This window comes from Rissa tridactyla, chromosome 1 (assembly GCF_028500815.1).
Source record: "Rissa tridactyla isolate bRisTri1 chromosome 1, bRisTri1.patW.cur.20221130, whole genome shotgun sequence".
NCBI lineage: Eukaryota > Metazoa > Chordata > Aves > Charadriiformes > Laridae > Rissa > Rissa tridactyla.
In genome coordinates, this window is record NC_071466.1 from 31,159,538 (window position 1) to 31,179,542 (window position 20,005).

At 46.4% G+C, this 20,005-nt stretch overlaps 1 protein-coding gene across 1 annotated transcript in view; it reads right to left on the reverse strand.

Annotated features, from left to right (window-relative positions):
- LHFPL6 (LHFPL tetraspan subfamily member 6) overlaps window positions 1-19,789 on the reverse strand; it is a 145,760-nt gene extending 125,971 nt beyond the window's left edge. Inside the window, exons 1-2 of the mRNA XM_054183172.1 lie at window positions 19,604-19,789; window positions 16,540-17,099 (exon numbers count right to left, since the gene is read on the reverse strand). Coding sequence (XP_054039147.1) covers window positions 16,540-16,924 — 385 coding nt within the window. The 5' untranslated portion in view covers window positions 16,925-17,099; window positions 19,604-19,789. The remainder of the gene's footprint in view (window positions 1-16,539; window positions 17,100-19,603) is intronic.
- Between the last annotated feature and the right edge of the window lie 216 nt (window positions 19,790-20,005).

Sequence of the window (20,005 nt, forward strand, 5' to 3'; positions counted from 1 at the left end):
GTAATATTCCGTGCATCTGTGCTAAGAGACACTGTGAAGATAAAAAATTTACGGAAAGATACTTTTATAGCTTAGGATATTGAATTCTGTCAATCAACTTTGCGAGAGATTACAACAAATTGTGTACTCAAATAGTGAAAGTGAAAAAAGAAAAAAATTTATGCAGTTTTATGCTCCCTCAAATCTTCCTTTTTTTGCCATCCTGTTTTGCCCTCATTATCCATCTCAAAGACTGATTAGCTTTGTTAAAGATGCACCTGCTTTCCCAGTTTTACTTGTGAGTATTTGGAAACAGACTGCAATGAAAAAGAGGATTGTAACTTGTGAATTCATATTTAAACCTGTTGAGACTGTAGGCATGTGTCAACATTTGCTTTCCATTTGTGTAGTGTTCAAGACCACTGAAAACCATGCCACCTCTCCCTCTGGTTTACAGCAGTCCCACTCCATTTTCCCAGTGAACTTGTATTCCCGATCTGGAAGGAGCACCTCTCATCATCTGTTTGCAAGACAGAAGGTTCTCCATTGTCCTTGTATCCTTAGAGGTTAAGGAAAATCTCTGATATTCTGAAGAGAATTTGATCAGTCTGGATTTAAATGGGAACAACCACTACCATGATGACTAAGGAATGCTTGCTGGATATGGCATAAAGTACTTCAAAGAGCATCCTGGGAGGAAGGGGGAAAAATGTGAAAAGGAATCAAAGAGATTTCATGAGAGACATGAATGGTTTCCAGACGTAAGATCAAATCCAGGTCGCCGTGTCAATGGATCAGCACATAGGTCACCATGTACCGAATTCAGAGATAAATGGAAGTAGTGGGGGATGTTATACTCTTGCCAAAGTCTAAATTAAGACAATTTTCACAATAAGTAAGCAGAAAAATATAAAAAGTTAGGGGAAAGAAACTAACACAATCCGACCCTTCTTCCACCCCAAACTTCTTCACCTCCTAGGTCTTCTCTGGCTACTGTGGCTTCAGTGTTTGGAGTAGCAGTGATTCTGTGCAGATCCTCTTTATTTACTTTTGCCGTTATTTACTGGGTGGTCTCTTCCAGACAGAAAATAGGGCAAAAGATTTGCAGTTTCAAAACTGATTTAAAAATTAGCTTCTGCTCCTTCTCCACCTAAAAACGCTGGCCGGCTCCACCACACCCAGAAGGACTACACTGCCCTTCCATTGGGAAACCCATCTACAGACACACAGTCCATCATATCTTTCTGCAGATACCAGGCGTCATTAAAACAAAACTACTGCTTCTCCCTCATTTAGGGTTTCATTTTACAGAACAAATAAAAAGCATGATTTCTTAAAAGCCATAGTATTTTATCTGATGCTTTTCAAACTGGATCCTAACAGCCTTCATTGAGGCCAAATTAAGAGTCTTTTGAAATGTGTAAAGACTATTGCTGACCTATTTAAAACAAAGATAAACAAGCAAACAAAAAAAAAAACCTCTCCATGACATATACATTCTGCTTTCTTATTTTTACTACAAAGACAGCCAGCCATACAGCCTAAAATCACAACCAAGTATAAATTTTGACTATTCACATGAGGGCCACTGAAATTAAAGCATTTGCTTACTGAGCTTCATTGACTGAAAAACACCTTGACTGGGTACATTTAAAAATGCTGCCTATCTGAACTGTTTCAAGAGATTGGTTTGCATATTTAATATGCTAATGTTTCACAAGTAAGAAGATTTCCAAGTGACTTAATACAGGACATATAACTTATTCAGAGTCCTGAGTCATTTAAGCTGGTTCCTTAGTCGGTAAATGCCAGCTACACCACTGCACACAACTTCAGAGCTTGTCCGTGGCAGTAAGCCAGTTTTGCAGATCCTCTTCCAAAATCCAGGTTAGATTCTGCCTTTCAATAGGCTGTTTCTCAGTGGTTTATATTTTCACTGTCACCAGCATGTCAGTAAGACTGCATGTCTTTTGAGCTCTGATTAATTTTGCCTTGACACAATTGAAATGCCAAGTATAAACTTTAACTCAGGTTCAGAAATGTTAATCAGTTTTGAAATATCCATAGGTCGCGTATATATCAAGGCCCGTAAATACTCAGAGACGGCTGTCAGGATCCACATGGCATTAGCAGTCTTGTTTCTTTCTAGCTGAAGGCCCGCCAAGTCAGGTGTTCGTCAGCACTGATAATATATCATCTTGAAACAAAAGGACGTAGTCTTGTATTAAAGTCTTCTAAGATACAAAATATGAAGATAAAACTCTTCTAGGATTTGCACTAACTTGCATTCTCAAATAATCTTTTGATTATTTACTCTTTCAGAGCTGCCACTGGCCGCATTGGTAAAACATTTCTGTAAATATTGATGTCTGAAATAATCCTGCGTATCGAATATCAGCATAATTAGATTATAATCGTAACACGATTGTTGTGGTTTAAGCCTCTACCATTACACTGGGTATAAAATTTATAGGAATCTCCAGACTTCAGGATATAAACTAATCATTAATTATGTGAAAGAGGAAGAAACTTGCCCCAGAGCAATTTGATTGTTGGACAGTCTGCTATATTAGGTCTGCTACTTACACTGGAGCATTTTGTGCTGGAAACACCAAGTAAAGATCCCAAACTTCATGCCTTCATATTAAGACAAAGAATAATCTGTGTTCTTACATTCAGATCAGTAGGAAAAAAAGCTGACAGAAACTATTAGTTATGCCTTCATCCATAAACCAATGTACTCAGACAACCTGGAAAAAGCAAGCAAGGTTTTAGCCTGTAGCCAGGGTTCCATGCACTGAAACTGTGCTCTGGAAAGATGTTTTCCATTCCCAGAAGAAAGGGTGAGGCCATCTTTTCCACCCAGATCCGAGCCAGGGCTGATTTCAGTGGCACCGTGCCAACTTGCACTGGCTCCGTACCCAGTTCACTCTTCAGAAGTCGCACCTGGAGCACATGGAGCTCGTGGCAGCCACTGCCCTCTGGAGACATGGGGGACTTTTGGAGACACTGCTAGCAAGACACCCTTGCTTTCTTGGCACAACTGAGCCTCCTCTTTCCCAGTAAGCCCAAGCCGCCACCTGAGATGTAAACTACAGTCAGCCTATCCACCAAAAAGATGTTACGTATGCATAGGCATAGGGCTGACCTGTCCCATCCCATGAGAAACCTCCAAGGAAGAGAGGCTTTTTGAGGAAAATCTTCAGCGGGTCTTCTCCCACCAGGAACCACAGAGCAAAAAGGTCCTTCCTGCGAAGGGAGCTGCCCATAACCTCCAGCTTTCCTGAGGTGTTTTAGGAAAACCTGTTGTTTAAGGAGGCTCAGGACTCTGTGCATTTGGAAATATTTTGTCTACAAAGGGAATATGGAGACCTTAGGGTAGAGGAAAGCAAGACGCTCCATTACTTAAACTGAGAGGACTTGAACTAATACCTTCTAAAGGGCATAAGGAAAAGTTTTCATCAATCAGAAATCTCGTTCTGAAGGTGATTTATGGTCTCCCAAGCCTTGCTGCCCTTGGCTTGCAGTGAGGCACAGGTCTGTCAGTCTCTGAGTTTACCCCTGAATGCAGAGCCCACTTTTAAGAACTTTTAAGCTTCACTTTGAATTAATTTTTAATTAGGTACTTTTTAAAATTTTACTGAGAAACCATAACACATTATTTTTGGATGTTCAGTTTGGCAGGCTGAAAAAGGGCCGGCACTGCAGAATGGCTGGCACTCTGCAAATAAAGGCCTTTTTGAATGCGCCTCAAAACCACTTACACGAAATGACTTATATTTGCACAGATCTGCCCAGCATCTGCCTTGGACACAGACTTGAGAAAATGCTGCTCTGCGCTGGGGAGGGGGTAGCAGTGATGTGAACGAGAGATGCCAGGTATCGGATACTAAAAGGAAAACAACCACGTTTGCTCCACACACACACGGAAAACACTTGCAAGCTGACCTGGCTTCCCATATATTAGTTTTCTACACAGATTTGTAGCGGTGTCTGAATCGTCTTCCCCCACCTGCTCTGCCAAATTATTATGGTACAAGCGCTATGCAAAAAAAAGCACAATTGCTTGAAATTACACCAGAGTCAAATGTTGATAAAAAGGTGTCACAGAGGGAATGAAAACTAACTGCTGTGAAATTTAATGAAACCCACTGTGTGCCAAGGGCACAGGCAGCCAAATTGAATTTAAAAAGGTGCCAAGCAGGGAAGCTTGTAATCAGACTAGCCACTATGTTAGATGAGATAAGCAGAATGACTTTTCTCTATCACAAGATCAAAACAGCCTGCAATTCTTATGCATGAGATGAAAAGTTACAGTATCTATCCTCCCAGCTTCCTGTGTTCTTAGCATCGGATCTCCGGCTTAGTGGCCTGAAATGGAATTTGCCATCTCCAGCGTAAGGCTTGTCCCAGCCCTCACAGGTCACCGAGCTCTTGCCTGACACAGTTTTTATTGCAAATTGTTATGGAAAAGAGGGACAAGCTAAACAGAGTTGTGAATGGCTCAGCATAAACTGTCTTCAGCCATGGTGTCCCCTTCCACAGCCTGGGGGATGAATTGAAGTCAATGGAGGAGAATAGGAAATAGAAGATAATGCTAACGTAGGAGAAGGAAGCAACGGAGTCTGCTCAACAGATAGCTCAGTGCAAGGAGACCAGTTTCCAAAGCATCGCTCCACTGTAGCCTGTTAAGAAATCATTTTACTCCTTAATTATTACAACAGTGTTATTTTGAAACAGTGTTAAGAAGAGCCTGAAGTCGCACACAGAACTGTGCTTACATTCATTTAGAGGAGCAGCCCCTCAAACTCTGGTAGCACAAGGGACAATAAAGCCATGCAGCCCATCTTTTTTGCTGGAAATAGCTTCAGCTTCATTCATTATTTCAGTGGCTTGGGGAGTAATCAGTAGTTTGGGGGACAGATGGAAAGGGCACATCGGTATTTGCCTTGGCTCTGGGACACACAAAGAGGATCGGGGTCCGCATCTTTGCCTCACTGATGGGTTTCATCATCACAACCTGCTCGAACTTGCAGCCTGGCCCGAACAGCCGGATTCTGCTCTCTCTGGTCAGACGGTGACCCTGGAATACTTTCCAGGTTAGAGAGATTTCCAGTACTGAACAAAGCTCTCCAAAAACAGCCATTGGGTTTCTTGTAAAAGGACGCCTCATAAAAATGTCCAGACTTTCATAACAACCTCTTGATTTTGCAGAATGCGCCTGTAATGGTTTGGGGGCTTGTCTTGGCTGTAAAGAGCTTTATCCCAGTATTTAGTGCCATTCGTCATGTTTTTACTGCTGTAGCAGAAAAAGGACTTTGAAAACCAACAGAATTCCTTGAAAGCTAAACTACGCTACAGCACAGAAGTCTTAAGTTTTGTAACCTGTAACCCATACAACATCTGAAAGACCCTCTGCAAGTCAGCAGCAGCAGAGGATAGATATGTCTGCAAGGGTGGCAAATGAAGTTTTACAAAGGGGTGAAGCTCCTCTCCCCTCGCAGCACCCTCCTGTCCCCCTCCACCTGCTTCCTTCCCCATGCAGCACCCTGCTCTCCTTGGCTGGCTTTGCCCAGGATAACCCTGGCCTCTGACTGCTCCCACCTCTCCTCACACCTTTCTGAGGATGCAGTTGAAGCAAACGAGCTTTTGGAGGGATGCAGGTTATCTGAAGAGGAAGCTCTACCCATGAAAGTAATACATTTGTCCTCTGTCACTAAGCCAACATTTAGAGCCCTCCTTTCACCTACTCTTCTACAAAGCACACAAGAAATTAGTTAGCGTCAGTACTTATCATTTTAAAAATGGAGTAAACTCAAAGCACTCCCAATTTCCCGGTCTGACTTTGTTTCAGTTAGGACACCTTTGGAGAAGCAACCGCCTCTGTCTCTCTTCCCCCACCGATTTGCAGGATGGATTTCTAGAATTTCCTACACTATAACAACAACGACCATAACAGAAGCAACACCGTACAATTGAGGATGTTTGTATAAACTCCTCAGGCAGATCTACTAATCCCCAAATGCCACTTAAAGCCCGTAGTCACGCAGCAGCACCTGGTCTGAGTCAGAACAAAATCTGAAACAAAGTACACAGAAATTTCCTCTCACAGATACGCTCACAAAGGTCCCTCAACATCACGCTGCCCCAGTTTCTATAGATTCCCAAAACTAAGCACTTTTTACTATGTCCTGGTAACCCTTCCCAGTAACTGGCATTCAGCTGTATTGTGACTGACCTAAATCGCTTGCGATGCTCTGAATATCAAGTTCATTCTGATTACAAAAAAAAAAAAAAAAAAAAAAGGTATTCATAAATAGGCTTTCAGTTAGCTGCACACTCAGACAAAAGCCTGAACTTGTGAAGAAGTCAGGCAGCACGCTCCTCAGAAGCCGTGAGGCTATTTCTGAGACTCCACTACGTTAGCGGGTTTCATATCCTTTCACAGGGCGCTGTATTTCAGAGGCAGCTTTTGTTATTCCAGATTGATTATTCACGGCTTTATCTCAAATCCTTTCTCCTCAATGCAAGGGACAAACTCCATATCCTTTCGCATTTATTAGAAAACCATTCTTCTCAAGTCAACAATACCACTTTATATTACAAAGGCACCTTTATTGGGAGACAATGCAAGACAACTGAAGTGTCAGATTGCAAAGGAAAGGGTCAAATCTTTACATTACTACAGAAATGATACGGTGTTTATCAGAAGTCTGCATTTTTTGCTTCATTCTCTCTGGAGTTTTTTGGATCATGTTACAAGATAAAAATAACAATGATTTGGAATAGGTAATTGTTTAGGCTTTCTCTCATTAACGTTTTCTTTATATTCCCACAAAATATTGCCAAGCTTACTTAAAAGTCTGTCAGCCCAGTAAAGAATTTTACTTGAAAATCAATTAAAAATAGTCAGTGCTCATGAAAGACTGGGGTTTATCAGGCTTATGCAGGAACAGGTGGACTCAGCTCATGGTACAGCAACCCTCTCAAGTAAAAGTTTTGTTCTACGGCATTAGTCCTGCTGCAATTAATATTCTGTACCTGGGGAATCAGGTAGGATGTGGCACCCCATGAAGGCCTCTGCTGTGCTACGTGGCAGCAACCTCCTCCAAATCCCACTAGCCTCAATGATTAGCAACAGAGCTGAGCTCCAGGTCCTGCCCTCCCCTGGGTCCCATGGAGGAATATTGCTGTTGATTTCAGGAGGTCAGGCTCTAAGGAAAAACCAGTCTGGAGGGAAAAAAACTCTGCTTCTGTTCTCAGATCTACCTGTGACATCAGGGGACTGACAGTGGAACAAACAATGTAAATGAGATCTAATCAAGCCTAGTGAATCAGCCTTATCACCAGCATTGTCAGGGTGCATTGACCATGGCAAATTTTCATGCCTGAGAAGATATAGGACAGCTACTAGAAGGGATCTGTCAAATGCAATATTGCCCCTCTGAGCTGTGATGTCTTGTGGTGACAGAGTCATCCTAAGATGAAGGAGAGGATGTCCTTCTTGGTCTTAACTTAAGGCCATCTCCACATGATCTGAGTGCCACTTAGGACCTTGCACTTGGGCATCATAAAAACCTTAACATCACTGAAGTCAACGAAGGTATTCCACAGAGCCAAAGGAAATCCTTGTGCAGAGAGCCAGCCAACACGACGGCCACTGCAAGGCATGAGGCTGTGAGTGGAGTTTTCTTTGTACAATACATCCCGTGTTTCTTAATTACACCATGCTCCTTCCTCGCTGCTCACTGCATGGAAACAATACATTGGTTGCCCTCAAGTTCTGTGCCTGACTTCATTGAAATGATGAAGGAGATTAAAATCTGTCTTACTGTACTTTATAAGCCAAAGTTAAAGAGCTCAGAAGGTAAAAACATATATTGGAGAAGTAAAAGGATGTGAGCAAGGAAAGGAAAATGCAGGTTGAATACTGTGAAAAAATTCCGAGTGGAATGCCTAGTAAGCTGAGTTTCGAAAGAAATGAGAAAAAAAAAAAACAACAAACACATTACATAGACATTTAACACCAGACTGGACAAAATCCTGGAAAATACACCATTGGGAACAATGTCTGTAGGGCATATGACCTCATCTGCACTGGAAAATATTGAAATATTTTGATGCTTAAATGAAGTTCCCAGTGATATTCAAATATCTCAAGCCAGATCTTTCAATGCAGAAACAAAATTGCTAACTCCAACCCACATTTTGCTGTAATCAACAGAAATGCAGAGGATCTGAAGTCAAGTAACTCTGAATTTACTTTGACTCTACACCAACAAAATAGATTATTTGCTCCCCTGCCTTACTTTTCTGAAGTTTCATTAGGTTATGCAAGCAAAGCCTTTTGAAATGAAAAGCATCACAGAAGTGCTGAGCATCATTGTTCCTTTCCAATAAAAGAGGTGGGGGAAAAGGCAAGAAGTCTGAACTTCATTCTACAGACAAATAAAACAGCACTCCGGGACTTGTTTAGATCAAAAATTCTGTTCTTAATGCAAAATTCTGCTTAAACCCAACACAGCTGCGGCAATATTCAAAACGTCACTTTTATATTCAACATCAATAGGAAAACAAAGAGAAGTAAAAAGATTCTTCCCAATATTTTAGCAGCATTTTTTTATTTTTTTCTGATACATCAGCATTTCCATTTTAAATATGCTTCCAAAGCACCTAAAATCTAACTTGCAGAATTTGCTCCAGGCTGAAACTCTGCATGGCTTTTTTTTCACCCTTTATTTAGCCAAAATTTATATTAGAAGTAAATATAATTGAAAAAAAAAACCCACAAAACTGAATGTGTGTTTCGAAGCACAATTTAGCATAAACAAGCTAACTCACTGGGGTAGCTCTTCAAGAAGAAACTCAGCCTTGGAACCACACCCATTTTAGGCTAATGTCACAATCATACAATCTTACCTCTAAGATAGAAATATTGGTATAATTTGTACAAAGTGCCACTGACTTCAAAGGACACACAAAAATTTGCAGCTCTTATGTGCCCTACTGCTTTTTTAGTAAGATTTTGAAACACCAAAAGAGTCAAGATACCTGAAGTGGTTAGGGACAGAAGGGAAAAAAACAAAGACAGATAAATATGAAGGCTCTCTCCGCATCATTTGTCTTCTTCAAGTTGCATCTTCACTATTCCAACAGCACTACACCTCCTAGCTTGCTCTGCATGACCTTGCTGGCAGGGGTGGCCTCCTCAGAGCTACCGATTCTACACTTTATGACCAGTAACATTTATTACTGACTCTTCCTCGCTACCCAGCTTCGTTAAAATGGTTGGTGGTTACATTAAATGGCAAATCTTTGCTAAGTCAGGTCTCCTTCAGCGGGACTCCTTAGGGAACCACGGCACAAAGAGCTGTGCTGTTCGATCTGTTGGGGCAGCCGCCGTTAGCAGGGCTGCAATGGGAACTTCTGCGAGCAAGGTGAAGGCAACCATGGGAAACAGGATCCGCTCTTAAGAATATACAGCATCTAAGTCTGCACCTTTTTTTTTGTGTATTCAGATAAGTACCTGCTATCTTTGATTCTCCTTCAGTCAGAGGTGGTGGCCCATGCATAGAGGAAAGATTCGAACAGTACAGGCTACATCTGATTAAGACAGTAGGAATCTAAGTAATGTCATTTGTAAACTGAGAGCAACAGAGGATATATATTGCATTGGCTCGGCTTCAGTCCTGAATTTGTTTTATATTTTAACTGCTGTCTGAATACAACAGAGAGAGAGCTGGCTAATCTTCAATAAAACATATGCTACGAAACCTGTTGAAGATAACATCACTGTCTAAATTCCCTTGTTCTGAACGTCTTCCCAAACAATAACAATTCCCTGCCTTACTCATCTGGACTCCAAACATAAATCCGAGAATTCGACTCCGTGCTGTACCACAACACATGAAGGTACCTTGTAGTGCTGGGAAGCAGATACTGAAGGTAGGCACTAGCTTCGGTATGCAGGATGCAGTTTAGCAAGTCAAAATCAAGCCGAAAAGGGATGAAGCTGCAAAACTATACACTCTACTTAATCTTTTGGTGGATGCCTATAGAAAACTGGAGAGATAACCAGTGTGAAACATAGCAGCTATGAAGCAGCTTCTATACAGGTTGTTCCAGTACAGAAACCACAACAAAGCACAGCTTAAATAGATTAAAAGCAACCTAATTGTTGGATCTTAAAAACAACACAGAAAAAAATAATGATACTCAAGAAAATGTAATTTTGCAATGATATATTCTTGGTGCTACATTTTCAATATTTGCATTAATGATCTTAGGGTAATTCACCACTGGAACAGTTCAGGAAAATCCTGCTTTTCTCGAAGTTAATTAAATTCAGACTAGAAGGTTTTTTTCTCAGAGATGTACTCTTGTTCAAACCGAAATTATATGAAGGCTGTCCTATAACCCGTGCTACAGCAGACCTCAGACTAAATAGTGGCAGTGTTCTCTGCTGACCTTATTACTGCTGAATCTACGAGCCTATGACATGACATGCAATCACTCACTAGCAACATTTAACTGCACCGTGTTCCTTGTTTGCTCTTCTGTTACCTCCTGGTGAGGCATCTGTTCCTTTCATATGCCCTTCTTGCAGTGTCTTTATACCCTGGATTACTACTTAGCCTGCAGCTTGTCTTTGTCTACGATGAGGATTGTCCTGTCACATGTCTACATGAGCACAGCAAAGTCACTGAAGCTTTGCATCTGAAGAGAGGAAAGAGAGAGGAAGATGTGGCAAAACAGCCCTGAGCAGCTAACTTTCAGGAGAAGAAGAGGGCTTGGGGTTGGACAGAAGCAGACGCCCCTCCTCAGTCTCTCTCCAAAAGTTAGCCTTTCGAAAAATACTTTTAGGCTAAAGAGGATGAAAGAACTACAAGGCCATTTTTGCGTATTTTTATGCCTGGGGTTTTTTTCAGGTACAAATTTCAGGAGGAGTTGTGAAGAATATGTAGAGATGGGGGAAATGGATGAGATAGGCTTGGGAGAACTGCAAAGAGTTTCCTTCCTGGAAGTCTCTTGACCATCTCAGATCTTCCGTGTCCCCAGCAAGGCTCTTCTCAGTTACATTTTGTCCCTACAGACAGAAACTGATCCTGAGCTTAGTCTTCCAGGCAGAAAGCAGACAGTCTCACTTCAGCTGTCAGACAAAATAAGTGTTAGTGGTCACCGCCTGCAGTTCTTTTCCTCCAGCTCCGCACAAACCTTTCCCAGGAGTTTCTAGTCCCTATAGTCAACTGGAACTACCCTCACCAAAGCCCCTAATGACTTCTGCTTAGCCAGTCTCAGAACCGAGACTGCCTTCATTCTCCTCGATCCACGGATTGCCTTTGACTGCCAGCCATGTTTCTTGGTTCGATGACTGCATCTCTTCCAAAAGCTCCTCTTACTTCTTTAACTGTTTCCTCAAGCATTTTCTTTGAAGGACAGCTTCTATACATGGTCACACGGTGCTATGACTTTAGAGCTCTTCCCATCTCTGCCACCTACACTTTAGACCTCGATCGTCTCACCTGAAAAAGTCTGATTCAGCCATTAATACACTAACAACTTGCAGATTTCCTTTGGATCTGTCTCCCTTTTGGATCTCCAACACAAAATCTCAAAGGCTTTCTTTAAGATTTCTTCATGGACAACAGAGCCGTCACTCCAAACTCAATGTTCTCCTCATCTTGATGGAGCACGCCTCATTCTTCTGCCCTCCACATCCAGCAAACACTTGCCATGAGCAGCCTAGGGCTGTTGGAAACTATTATGGCCACTATTGGCATGGGACATGTAGCAAAGGATTTTGCAGCAATTTTGTGTGCTGATGAGAGCTTTTTCCAGAAGGACACATTCAGAAGGACAAAATCAGAATTGTTAGGATCTGTGTCCCCTTTTTCTCAAATAATCAAATGCTTCTTTCATCACTCCTGCCCAGTTCAAGAGCTCTCCAGATTTTCTAACTGGCAATTCAAGGACCATAGTTTCAGGAGGTTTAGCATTCCCATGAGACACAAGGGAAACAAGATAGAGAAACAAAGAGAGAAAGACAAGGTGCTGCTGAAAATTTTGCTCCTTTACTGAAGGGAGGAGCAAAACTTGTGCATTTATTGAGTACAATCAATGAGAGATCAGGACTAAAGATGACAGTACAAGCCACATGGCTACCCTGTAAACATGGAGAGCGCAGAGCTCTCACATGCCACCCCAAATCAGGGTTCAGAATTGGGTTCAGAGAGGTGTCTAAGTGAGCGAGTTGTTTCATGCTCTCTTCCTTTGGATTCATACCCCTCTGATCGCGGCTTAGCCATCCTACGCATCCAAAGGGAGTTCTGAGTTAGTGCAGATTTCATCTCTAACTCCTACACGCTGACCGTTTTAATGAAAAGCTTCACCTTGCCAGCATAACACTCTTTAAATTGACCACCCTTACAATACTTGTGTCATTTGATCCACTGCCTCTCATAAAACTGGCTAACCTTTAAGTTCATTATGTTCTTAAAATTATTGCTATGTTCTTAAAATCATTGCTCTGCATTCAGAGACTGAAAGTATTCACCAAATTAGTATGTCATATCTGAGCTACCTACCTGCAAATTTCTAGTCTCCCCATTTAAGTGGAATCGACTTGCCACAGCACCAATGAAAAGAAGATCAATAATTACAGACTCCAATTTGCCATGGATTTGTTAAACTTCACTTCCTGCTGTCATGCCCTCAAAAGTTACAGCCAAAGAAAGATACACCCTTGCAATCTGTTCTAGCTACATGATATAGGCCTCCATCTTCCAGACATTCAAAAGAAACCAGCTGGAAACACTGCACTTACTGTTATCAGTGAAGACTGTATCTATCTACATAACTGTGCCCTCAAGAGGTTACAGACAGCATAACTTTCACCTCAGTTGTCAGTTCTTCGAAGCAATCCAACAGAAATGTCCATGAAGCCTGTTCCCAGACACCGCAGCAGCAGCCTGCCGGCCATGGACTGCAGACAGAAATGTCTGGCCTTGGGGTGTTGGCTACTTCTTGTCACCCACCTCCAAGTTGCCTTAGAAAAAGCTAAAAATAGCACTGTTTTTCATGTAAGCAATTGCTGAAATGGCTACGGAGCTGCCATGCATGGGAAAGGAAGTGGTTCCCATAATCGCAAATGGGAGGAAAAGTCTACGACGCAATCTTCCTACTAGGAACAGAAACTCAAGACTGTATCGTCACAGAGTCATCTTAAAATACATGTATGCTCTGTAGCCAGGTTCATCTGAAACAGCAAATATAGACTAAGTACGTAAGATCAATCGATATCTAAGGAGCCCTTCCGACTCTGTGTGGATCTGCAGTTTCTCGCAGGTTCTGTCATTCAATTTTTATGAGAAGAGCAGATTTATGGTATAAGCACTCATGAATAATTCACTCCCATGAGTTGCCACATAAAACTTGGGGAAATCCCAGCTGTAAAACCTTGGCACCGTTTAGCTAGCGCAAGCTGCACTACTTTTATACAGGTGTTATTTCACTGACCTACTTGGAGTTACTCCTCCTTCGCACTGATAGAAGAAGAGGATCAGGCTGTTTGCTTACCTCTTCTGGTAAGCAAACCTCTCTGCCACCTCTTCACAGCAGTAAAAATACCTCCAGTGTTGGAGTGAGTTTTAGCAACCTTAGTGCTTTGGCTCACTACAGCTTCAGGGGCTTGTACGTCTCACCCACTCTTGGGCCTCCCACAATATTCCATTGTCAATTGGCTTAAGTTCTTCTTCATCGAGCCTCTGTTTTTAAATCATGTTGAGAAAATGACTTGGATCTTAGACTAACGGAACACCACTAAAACCATGAACTAGCTACGCTGAGCATGTCTTTGGTCTGGTTTCTAACTTTGAGAGAAATACGGTTTATTTCAACACTCATCCTCCGCCACCGGAGCAGGAGCCACAGCCGGGTGCCGGTGTTGGTGCAGGTGACTCAGATGAAAAGAAACAGAAAGCGAAACCACCTAGGCATGTCATCACTCTAACAGGGAGGATGAATTAATAGCATCACTAAGTGGGCTGCTTATTTCCCCAGGCTTTTTTTTTTCATATAAAGATCGGGAGGGTTCTTTTCCCCCATCAAAAAAAAAAAATACTTGCGAGGGTTTTATTTGGTTAGATCTACAAGTGGAAGCCAACTAAAATGGCAATCACTGTAACTGCCGCTGAGCCATATTCAAAGCACACATCGTGGTATATAACTAAACCTACAACCCCAATACAGGGAACAAAGAGCCGGTGAGTAAATAAAGTCAAGACAAAAATATTTTATGTCAAGATAGCTCACGGCTATCTTGACATAAAATAACCTAATAACTATAGTGCCTAAGTTAGGCATCTGAATAAATGTAGTCATGTCATTTAAACAATGAAGCTGTACTGATTCATAGCAGCTAAGGATCTTATAAAGGATGTAAGGATCTGATCTTTACCCTAATATGTCCCTTCAGTTCATCCAAATTATTGGCTTTCACCACGTGGCCTCTCCCTCCTGTCCCCACAGTTGGGCTTTAAGCAAGTTAAGGAATGACAGGTTCTCACTTTGTTCATTTCTTACACACTTCCAGCAGTGCTGAGTGAAATGAGACACAACCATAAAAGCCAGTAGAGGGGAAAATTAGACATGCTGTGTAACTAATTTCTGAACTGTAAGCAAAGTTGTTGGCAATTTTCGTTTCATATCACAAGTTCACATTTCTTTGAATTGTCACCTACCGAGTACAAGCACCTCACACCCTTCCAGGCGGGATGGGATGCTGCCTGGTCAGCTGGGACAAGCTCCAGGGGTGGCCATGGTGTGGCCTGAAGGGATCTCCTTGCACAGGAGCCACCATCCCCACCTCGGAGAAGGGTGCACACCTTCAGCCCACACCAGCGTCACGGAGGAGCAGGGTTTCTCCCATGTCCCCTGGCCGGCTGCCCACCGCTGGGGCTGTCACATTTGCTGGGGTGGCTGTAAGCAGACACAGGCACAGCCGGCCCTGCTCCGCCAGCAGGCAGGGGAGCACGGCCGCAAGAAAGGGGCCAAATGCAAATTAAAACCAGACGAGCTGAGCCAGCCGTCGGAAAAGAGTGGGGTGGCTAAAGCACAAGCCTGTGATGGCTCTAAGTGAAAATAGCCAGACCGGGCGGGCTTGCAGAGTGTCACCGAAACAAAAATCCCCTCCACCCCCTGGCTGCCTGGCTGGAATTGTATAGTGGAGCAGGCTTCAAGAAGCCGCAGTTCCCAGCAGAGTTAACTCTCCAGCAGCTGCTGCACTTTCAAATTGTCAGCCAGATTAAACACAGGAATGCCTGTGGGTCGCAAAGCTGAGGAAAGGGTGAAGCGACAGGGGTCGGCTTGCTCTAAAGTGCAGAAACTACTCAAAAAGTTGGAGGCAGGGCTACCCGCGGCCGGGAGGGAGCTACAACGGCATTGCCTGCCTGGAGGCTTGGCACAGGGCCCTCTCCTTGCCTCAGTTGTCCATCCTGAGATGGACAGTAGCAGCAGTTTTGTCTTGTGCTTCCTCAGGGATGCAGAGTCGGGATGTATCCGGACAGCCCTCGCAGGGCAAGGTTCTGTTTGGAGGGGAGAGAGGTGGGGGTCCCGCTGCAGCCTGCTCCTGCGGGGCACAAGTCAGGGTGTCTGGCAGGGACAGGACACCACAGGACACCCAAAACGCTGGCGCCTGCGCAGCTCCGGCACCGAAAGCTGAGGGGAACACGTCCCCTTACGGGGGCGAGCGCTTGCACCAGGCGAAAGTGAGTGCCGCTGAGCCGCATGTCACTGATGACAAGAGAGTGATGATTTACTGGGAAAACTGTCCTATAAAAAACACGCTTGAGGATCCTGTTTATTGTCTCATACCCTTCAAATACTCCACAGTTACAAATACGCCACACAATTACAGGCTAAAAAAAGGAGGGGAGGTAATTCTCCCACACACTGTCTAGCCCATGGACTCAACAAGCCCGCGGCACCATCAGCAGGCAGCGTGGGTCAGACAGCTCCTCCTGGGAGACAGTGGGCCACCTCCACCAGGGATAAACATTCCCACTTCAAACCTGGGCCGCAGACTTGTTGCCAGACCCATGCAGCTGCAGAGAGCAGAGGTGGAGGGAGCTGTGCCAGTGATGGGGGTAGGAAAGAGAAAGAGGAGAAGTTGTTCCCACATAACACAGCCTTTCCTCCACAAAACCACAATGCTCCATGGGGCTCTGCAGCCCCCGTGCTTCTCCAGGTACCTCCATGCCGGCTGAGCTCTGCTGGAAACTACAGCCCACTGCGAAGATACTGGCCCACAGAAGTCGACTTGCCACGCAACTCTCAAAGGTTGTACAATGACCAGGCAGGGACTTAAGCACACGAGAGTGACCACAGGCAGCTGTGTCTTTGGGCCACATTCAGGCGTCCAGACAACCAGCTCAACCGTCGAGGGAGCCAAGAGGTCTCCCTCACTAGCAGAAATTTTGACTCGCCCCCTCCTCGTCCCAAAGCCCCAGGGGAGTCTCCACATGTGCAAACCTTCAGCCAACCCTTCCCCACACAAGCACTTACCCCCCAGGAACTGGATGCCTCCTGCCACCCTGCCCACGGTCCTGGAGATGAGCTCGGACACGCAGCAGCCCATGAGTGCCGTCAGGGCCACCAAGAGGAGCAGCCCACAGCCCAGGCCCGTCACCACCGTGCAGATCCTCCACTCGGCACTTGGGATGGCCTGGAAGGAGGCGTAGCGGCCACACTGCTCCACCATCACGGTCGTCTGGTGGGTCTCGTCTCGCACCGGGTAGGAACATCTCCGGAAAGTGCCGAAGGAAACCGATTTCTCCAGTTGAGACCCCAAGAGCCAGTAGGGCATGAAGAAGCCCACACAGGAGGCGGCGGCGCAGAGGAAAGAGAGGAAGGCCCAGACGACGCCAGCACAGGTAAGACTGGAGGCCATCTTTGTATCTGCTCCAAGACCCCTCGCGATGGGGAGACAGAAAAGCAGCTGTGTATTTCAGAGGAGGTTTATGGATAATCCAGAGTCTCTCAGCCTTGACAAATCCTCGCGCTGGGAGAAGCTTGGATCCTAACAGCCAGGGGGATGTTTCCTCCCATCATGAAGACAAAGGTCCCTAATTAAATAACAACACACAAAAAAAGGAGAAAAAGAGAATTTCAGTAATACTGATGCTAGAAAAAAAAAAAAGGTTTATCTGCCAGAGTGTTTTTCCTTCCTACAAGACTTTTAATTAAGACATCTCACTTTGCTGTCCCATCCTTGCAAGCAGCCACTAGAATCGTTGTCAGCGATACTGGCTGCTGGGGACGGTGGTGGGAGGCAGCCCGGCCAGCACAGGCTGCTGTGCGCATGCAGGAACGCTCTGCAGCCACCTTCAGGGGTTCCTTGTGTACTTGCCTACTCACTTTTCTCCACCGTACGTCTTGATCTTTCCCGTACCGATAGAGAAAAAAAGGCGAGGTCTCGTTTATCCTTAGCTACATGGGCCTTCCTCCTGCGACACCAGGGGAACGCACTTCACATTATACACGGGCACGCAGCTTCAGCGCGAAACCGGTGTCAGTACCTAAGGCGTTTCAAGATCAGACCCCTGTGGCAGAGGTAAACCTCATTAACGCACCCCCAAGAGAAGTGTTACAAGGTGTCATTATTTCCAGCACTCCCTTAAGTTGCTGGCATCCCTGCGCAAAAGGAGCCCTTTATCTCCTGATGTCCTGAAGCGCCAGGAAACCCAAGCCCAGGAGGGCTCCTGGTAGGTGAAAACATTGCCATATCTTTTGGATTCACCCTCACACAACCCTGAGCAGCACATGATTAAAACACAGGTGTCTCTTGCACTCAGACCAGCTCCTTCTCTTCTTTGCCTCTTGCCAGCTCAAACCCAGGAGGCTTAACCCCTCTGCATCCTTATCGGACAAACTCCCAGCCTCCAAGCTAAGTACCAGTGCAATCAAGTGCTTCTGACCATCATAGAAACCTACACCAGAGGTTGAAGGGGTATTTCTTGTTAAATCCACACTGCATCATTACTCCAACTGCATTTGTAAATTTATGGTCATTTCTCATAGCTGCTGCTAAATTGATTCTGATAGCTATTTACAGGGCTTTTTTTCAAGCATGATTAGATGCCAATCAGTGAATTCAATTCAGGTACAGGCAATAAAATTAATACTACTTCAGTACAAAGAAGTGAATATAGAGGAAGAGTCGGTAAGTGAAATTAAGCATGTGCACCACACAAAAGTTTTGTTTACTTTTAAAACACTAAGAAAAAGAAGTCTCTTCTATAATGTTAAAAGAGGCTTGTGCTGATACTCAAGAAGTATACACCTATCTACTTGTAGCCTGGATGCAGAAATGCCGTTCAACCTGCAAAACACCAGACTCCTGAGGATAAAAACTTGGGAGAGGGGCATAGGGTGCCTCCATCCCTCCAGAGGCATCTTCCGGAAAAGAATCTGCCTGTGTCTCGGCATGGCACCAAAGGCATGTCTAAGGCAAAGTGGGTCACGGCACTTAGGGAAGATCATTCCCTGAATCGCGGGAGGAGGTAAGGCTGGAAACAGGGGACAACATGGAGGCTTTTAGGGGCAGGACCCTGCAAACCCCTCGGCTCAGGCGGGGCAGCAGCTTTGCCTCCCCGGAGGCTGCCAGCCCACAAGCCGCGGCTCTCTCCGGGGAGGCGGACTTGCCCCTCCGGCCCCGAAACCCCGCTCCCCCGCCTCAAGGGGGTAGGAGGGGGCGGCGAAGAGATCCGGCTCTCCCCTGAGGGAAGGCGGTGGCCGGGAACCAAAACTCGCCGGGGTGATGCGAGGGGAAGGAAGGCTGCGGGGCGAGAGGGCGCCGCGCCCGGGGGGCCGGGAGGGTGCGAGGGGGACCGGGGAAGGTGCGAGGGGGACCGGGGAGGGGCGGGCTGGGGGGCAGGGGGTCCCGGAGGGGCAGGAGGTGCGGGCGGGGAAGGGGTTGGGAGGACAGGGGGTCCAGGAGGAGCAGGCTGGGAGGGGAAGGGAGTCCGTGAGATAAAGGGAGATGCGAGCGGGGAAGGGATGGAAAGGCAGAGGGGCCGGGAGGGCAGGGGACCCGGTGGGACAGAAGGAGAGAGAGCCGAGAGGACAGGGGGATCGGGAAGGGAGAGCGGTCCGGGGTGGCAGGGAGATCCGGGAAGGACGGGGGCCCGGGAGGGGAAGGATGCGGGAAGGCAAGGGGATGGGAATGCAGGGGATCCGGGAGGGGAAGGGAGTCCGGAGCGTCCGGTGGAACGGGCAAGGGATGCGGCCGGGCAGGGTATCGGGACGGGGAAGGGGATCCGGGAGGGGAAGAGGGTCGAGGGGGTCAGGGGATGTGGCCGGGCAGGGTGGGTAGGAGTCCGGGAGGGGAAGGAGGTTCTGAGGGCTCGGGGATCCGGAGCCGTGCAGGGGATGCAGCGTACAGGGAGCGCGGGAGGTCAGGGGTCCAGGAGAGGAATGGGGGTGCAGGGGGTCCGGGAAGGGCAGGAGATGCAGCCGCGCAGGGAGTGCGGGAGGGCCGGGATCCGGGAGGAGCAGGAGGGGCGAGGAGGTGCCCGGGGGTGCGGGGATGGGGCCGGGCAGGGTGACGGTGAGGCGAAAGACTACTTACTGACACGCCGGGCGCGGGGGCTGCCCGCCGCGGCTGCCGGGAGCACATGGGCGCGGAGCCGGTGCGCAGGGCCGGCGGGTGGCGGCCGCCCCAAGCGACTCTCCCCGCGGTCCCGGCGCGGAGGCGACGCGGGCGCTCCGAGGCGGGCGGGACCGGGACCGGGACCCTCCCTAGCCCGGCCCGTCCTTCCCTCCCTTCCTCCCTCCCTCCCTTCCTCCGCACGTTCCTCTCTCTCCCCCTGTTTGATTCCTCGGGAGGCAATGCACTCCGCCGCCTCTCCTCCCCCTTCCCCCGCCACCGCCTCCCCGGGCGGGACCCGCCGCGGACGCCGCAGTTGCGGGGCCGCGGACGGGGCCGGGGGCGAGGGGCCGGGCGGCGGCGCGGGGAGCGGCGGACGGGCGA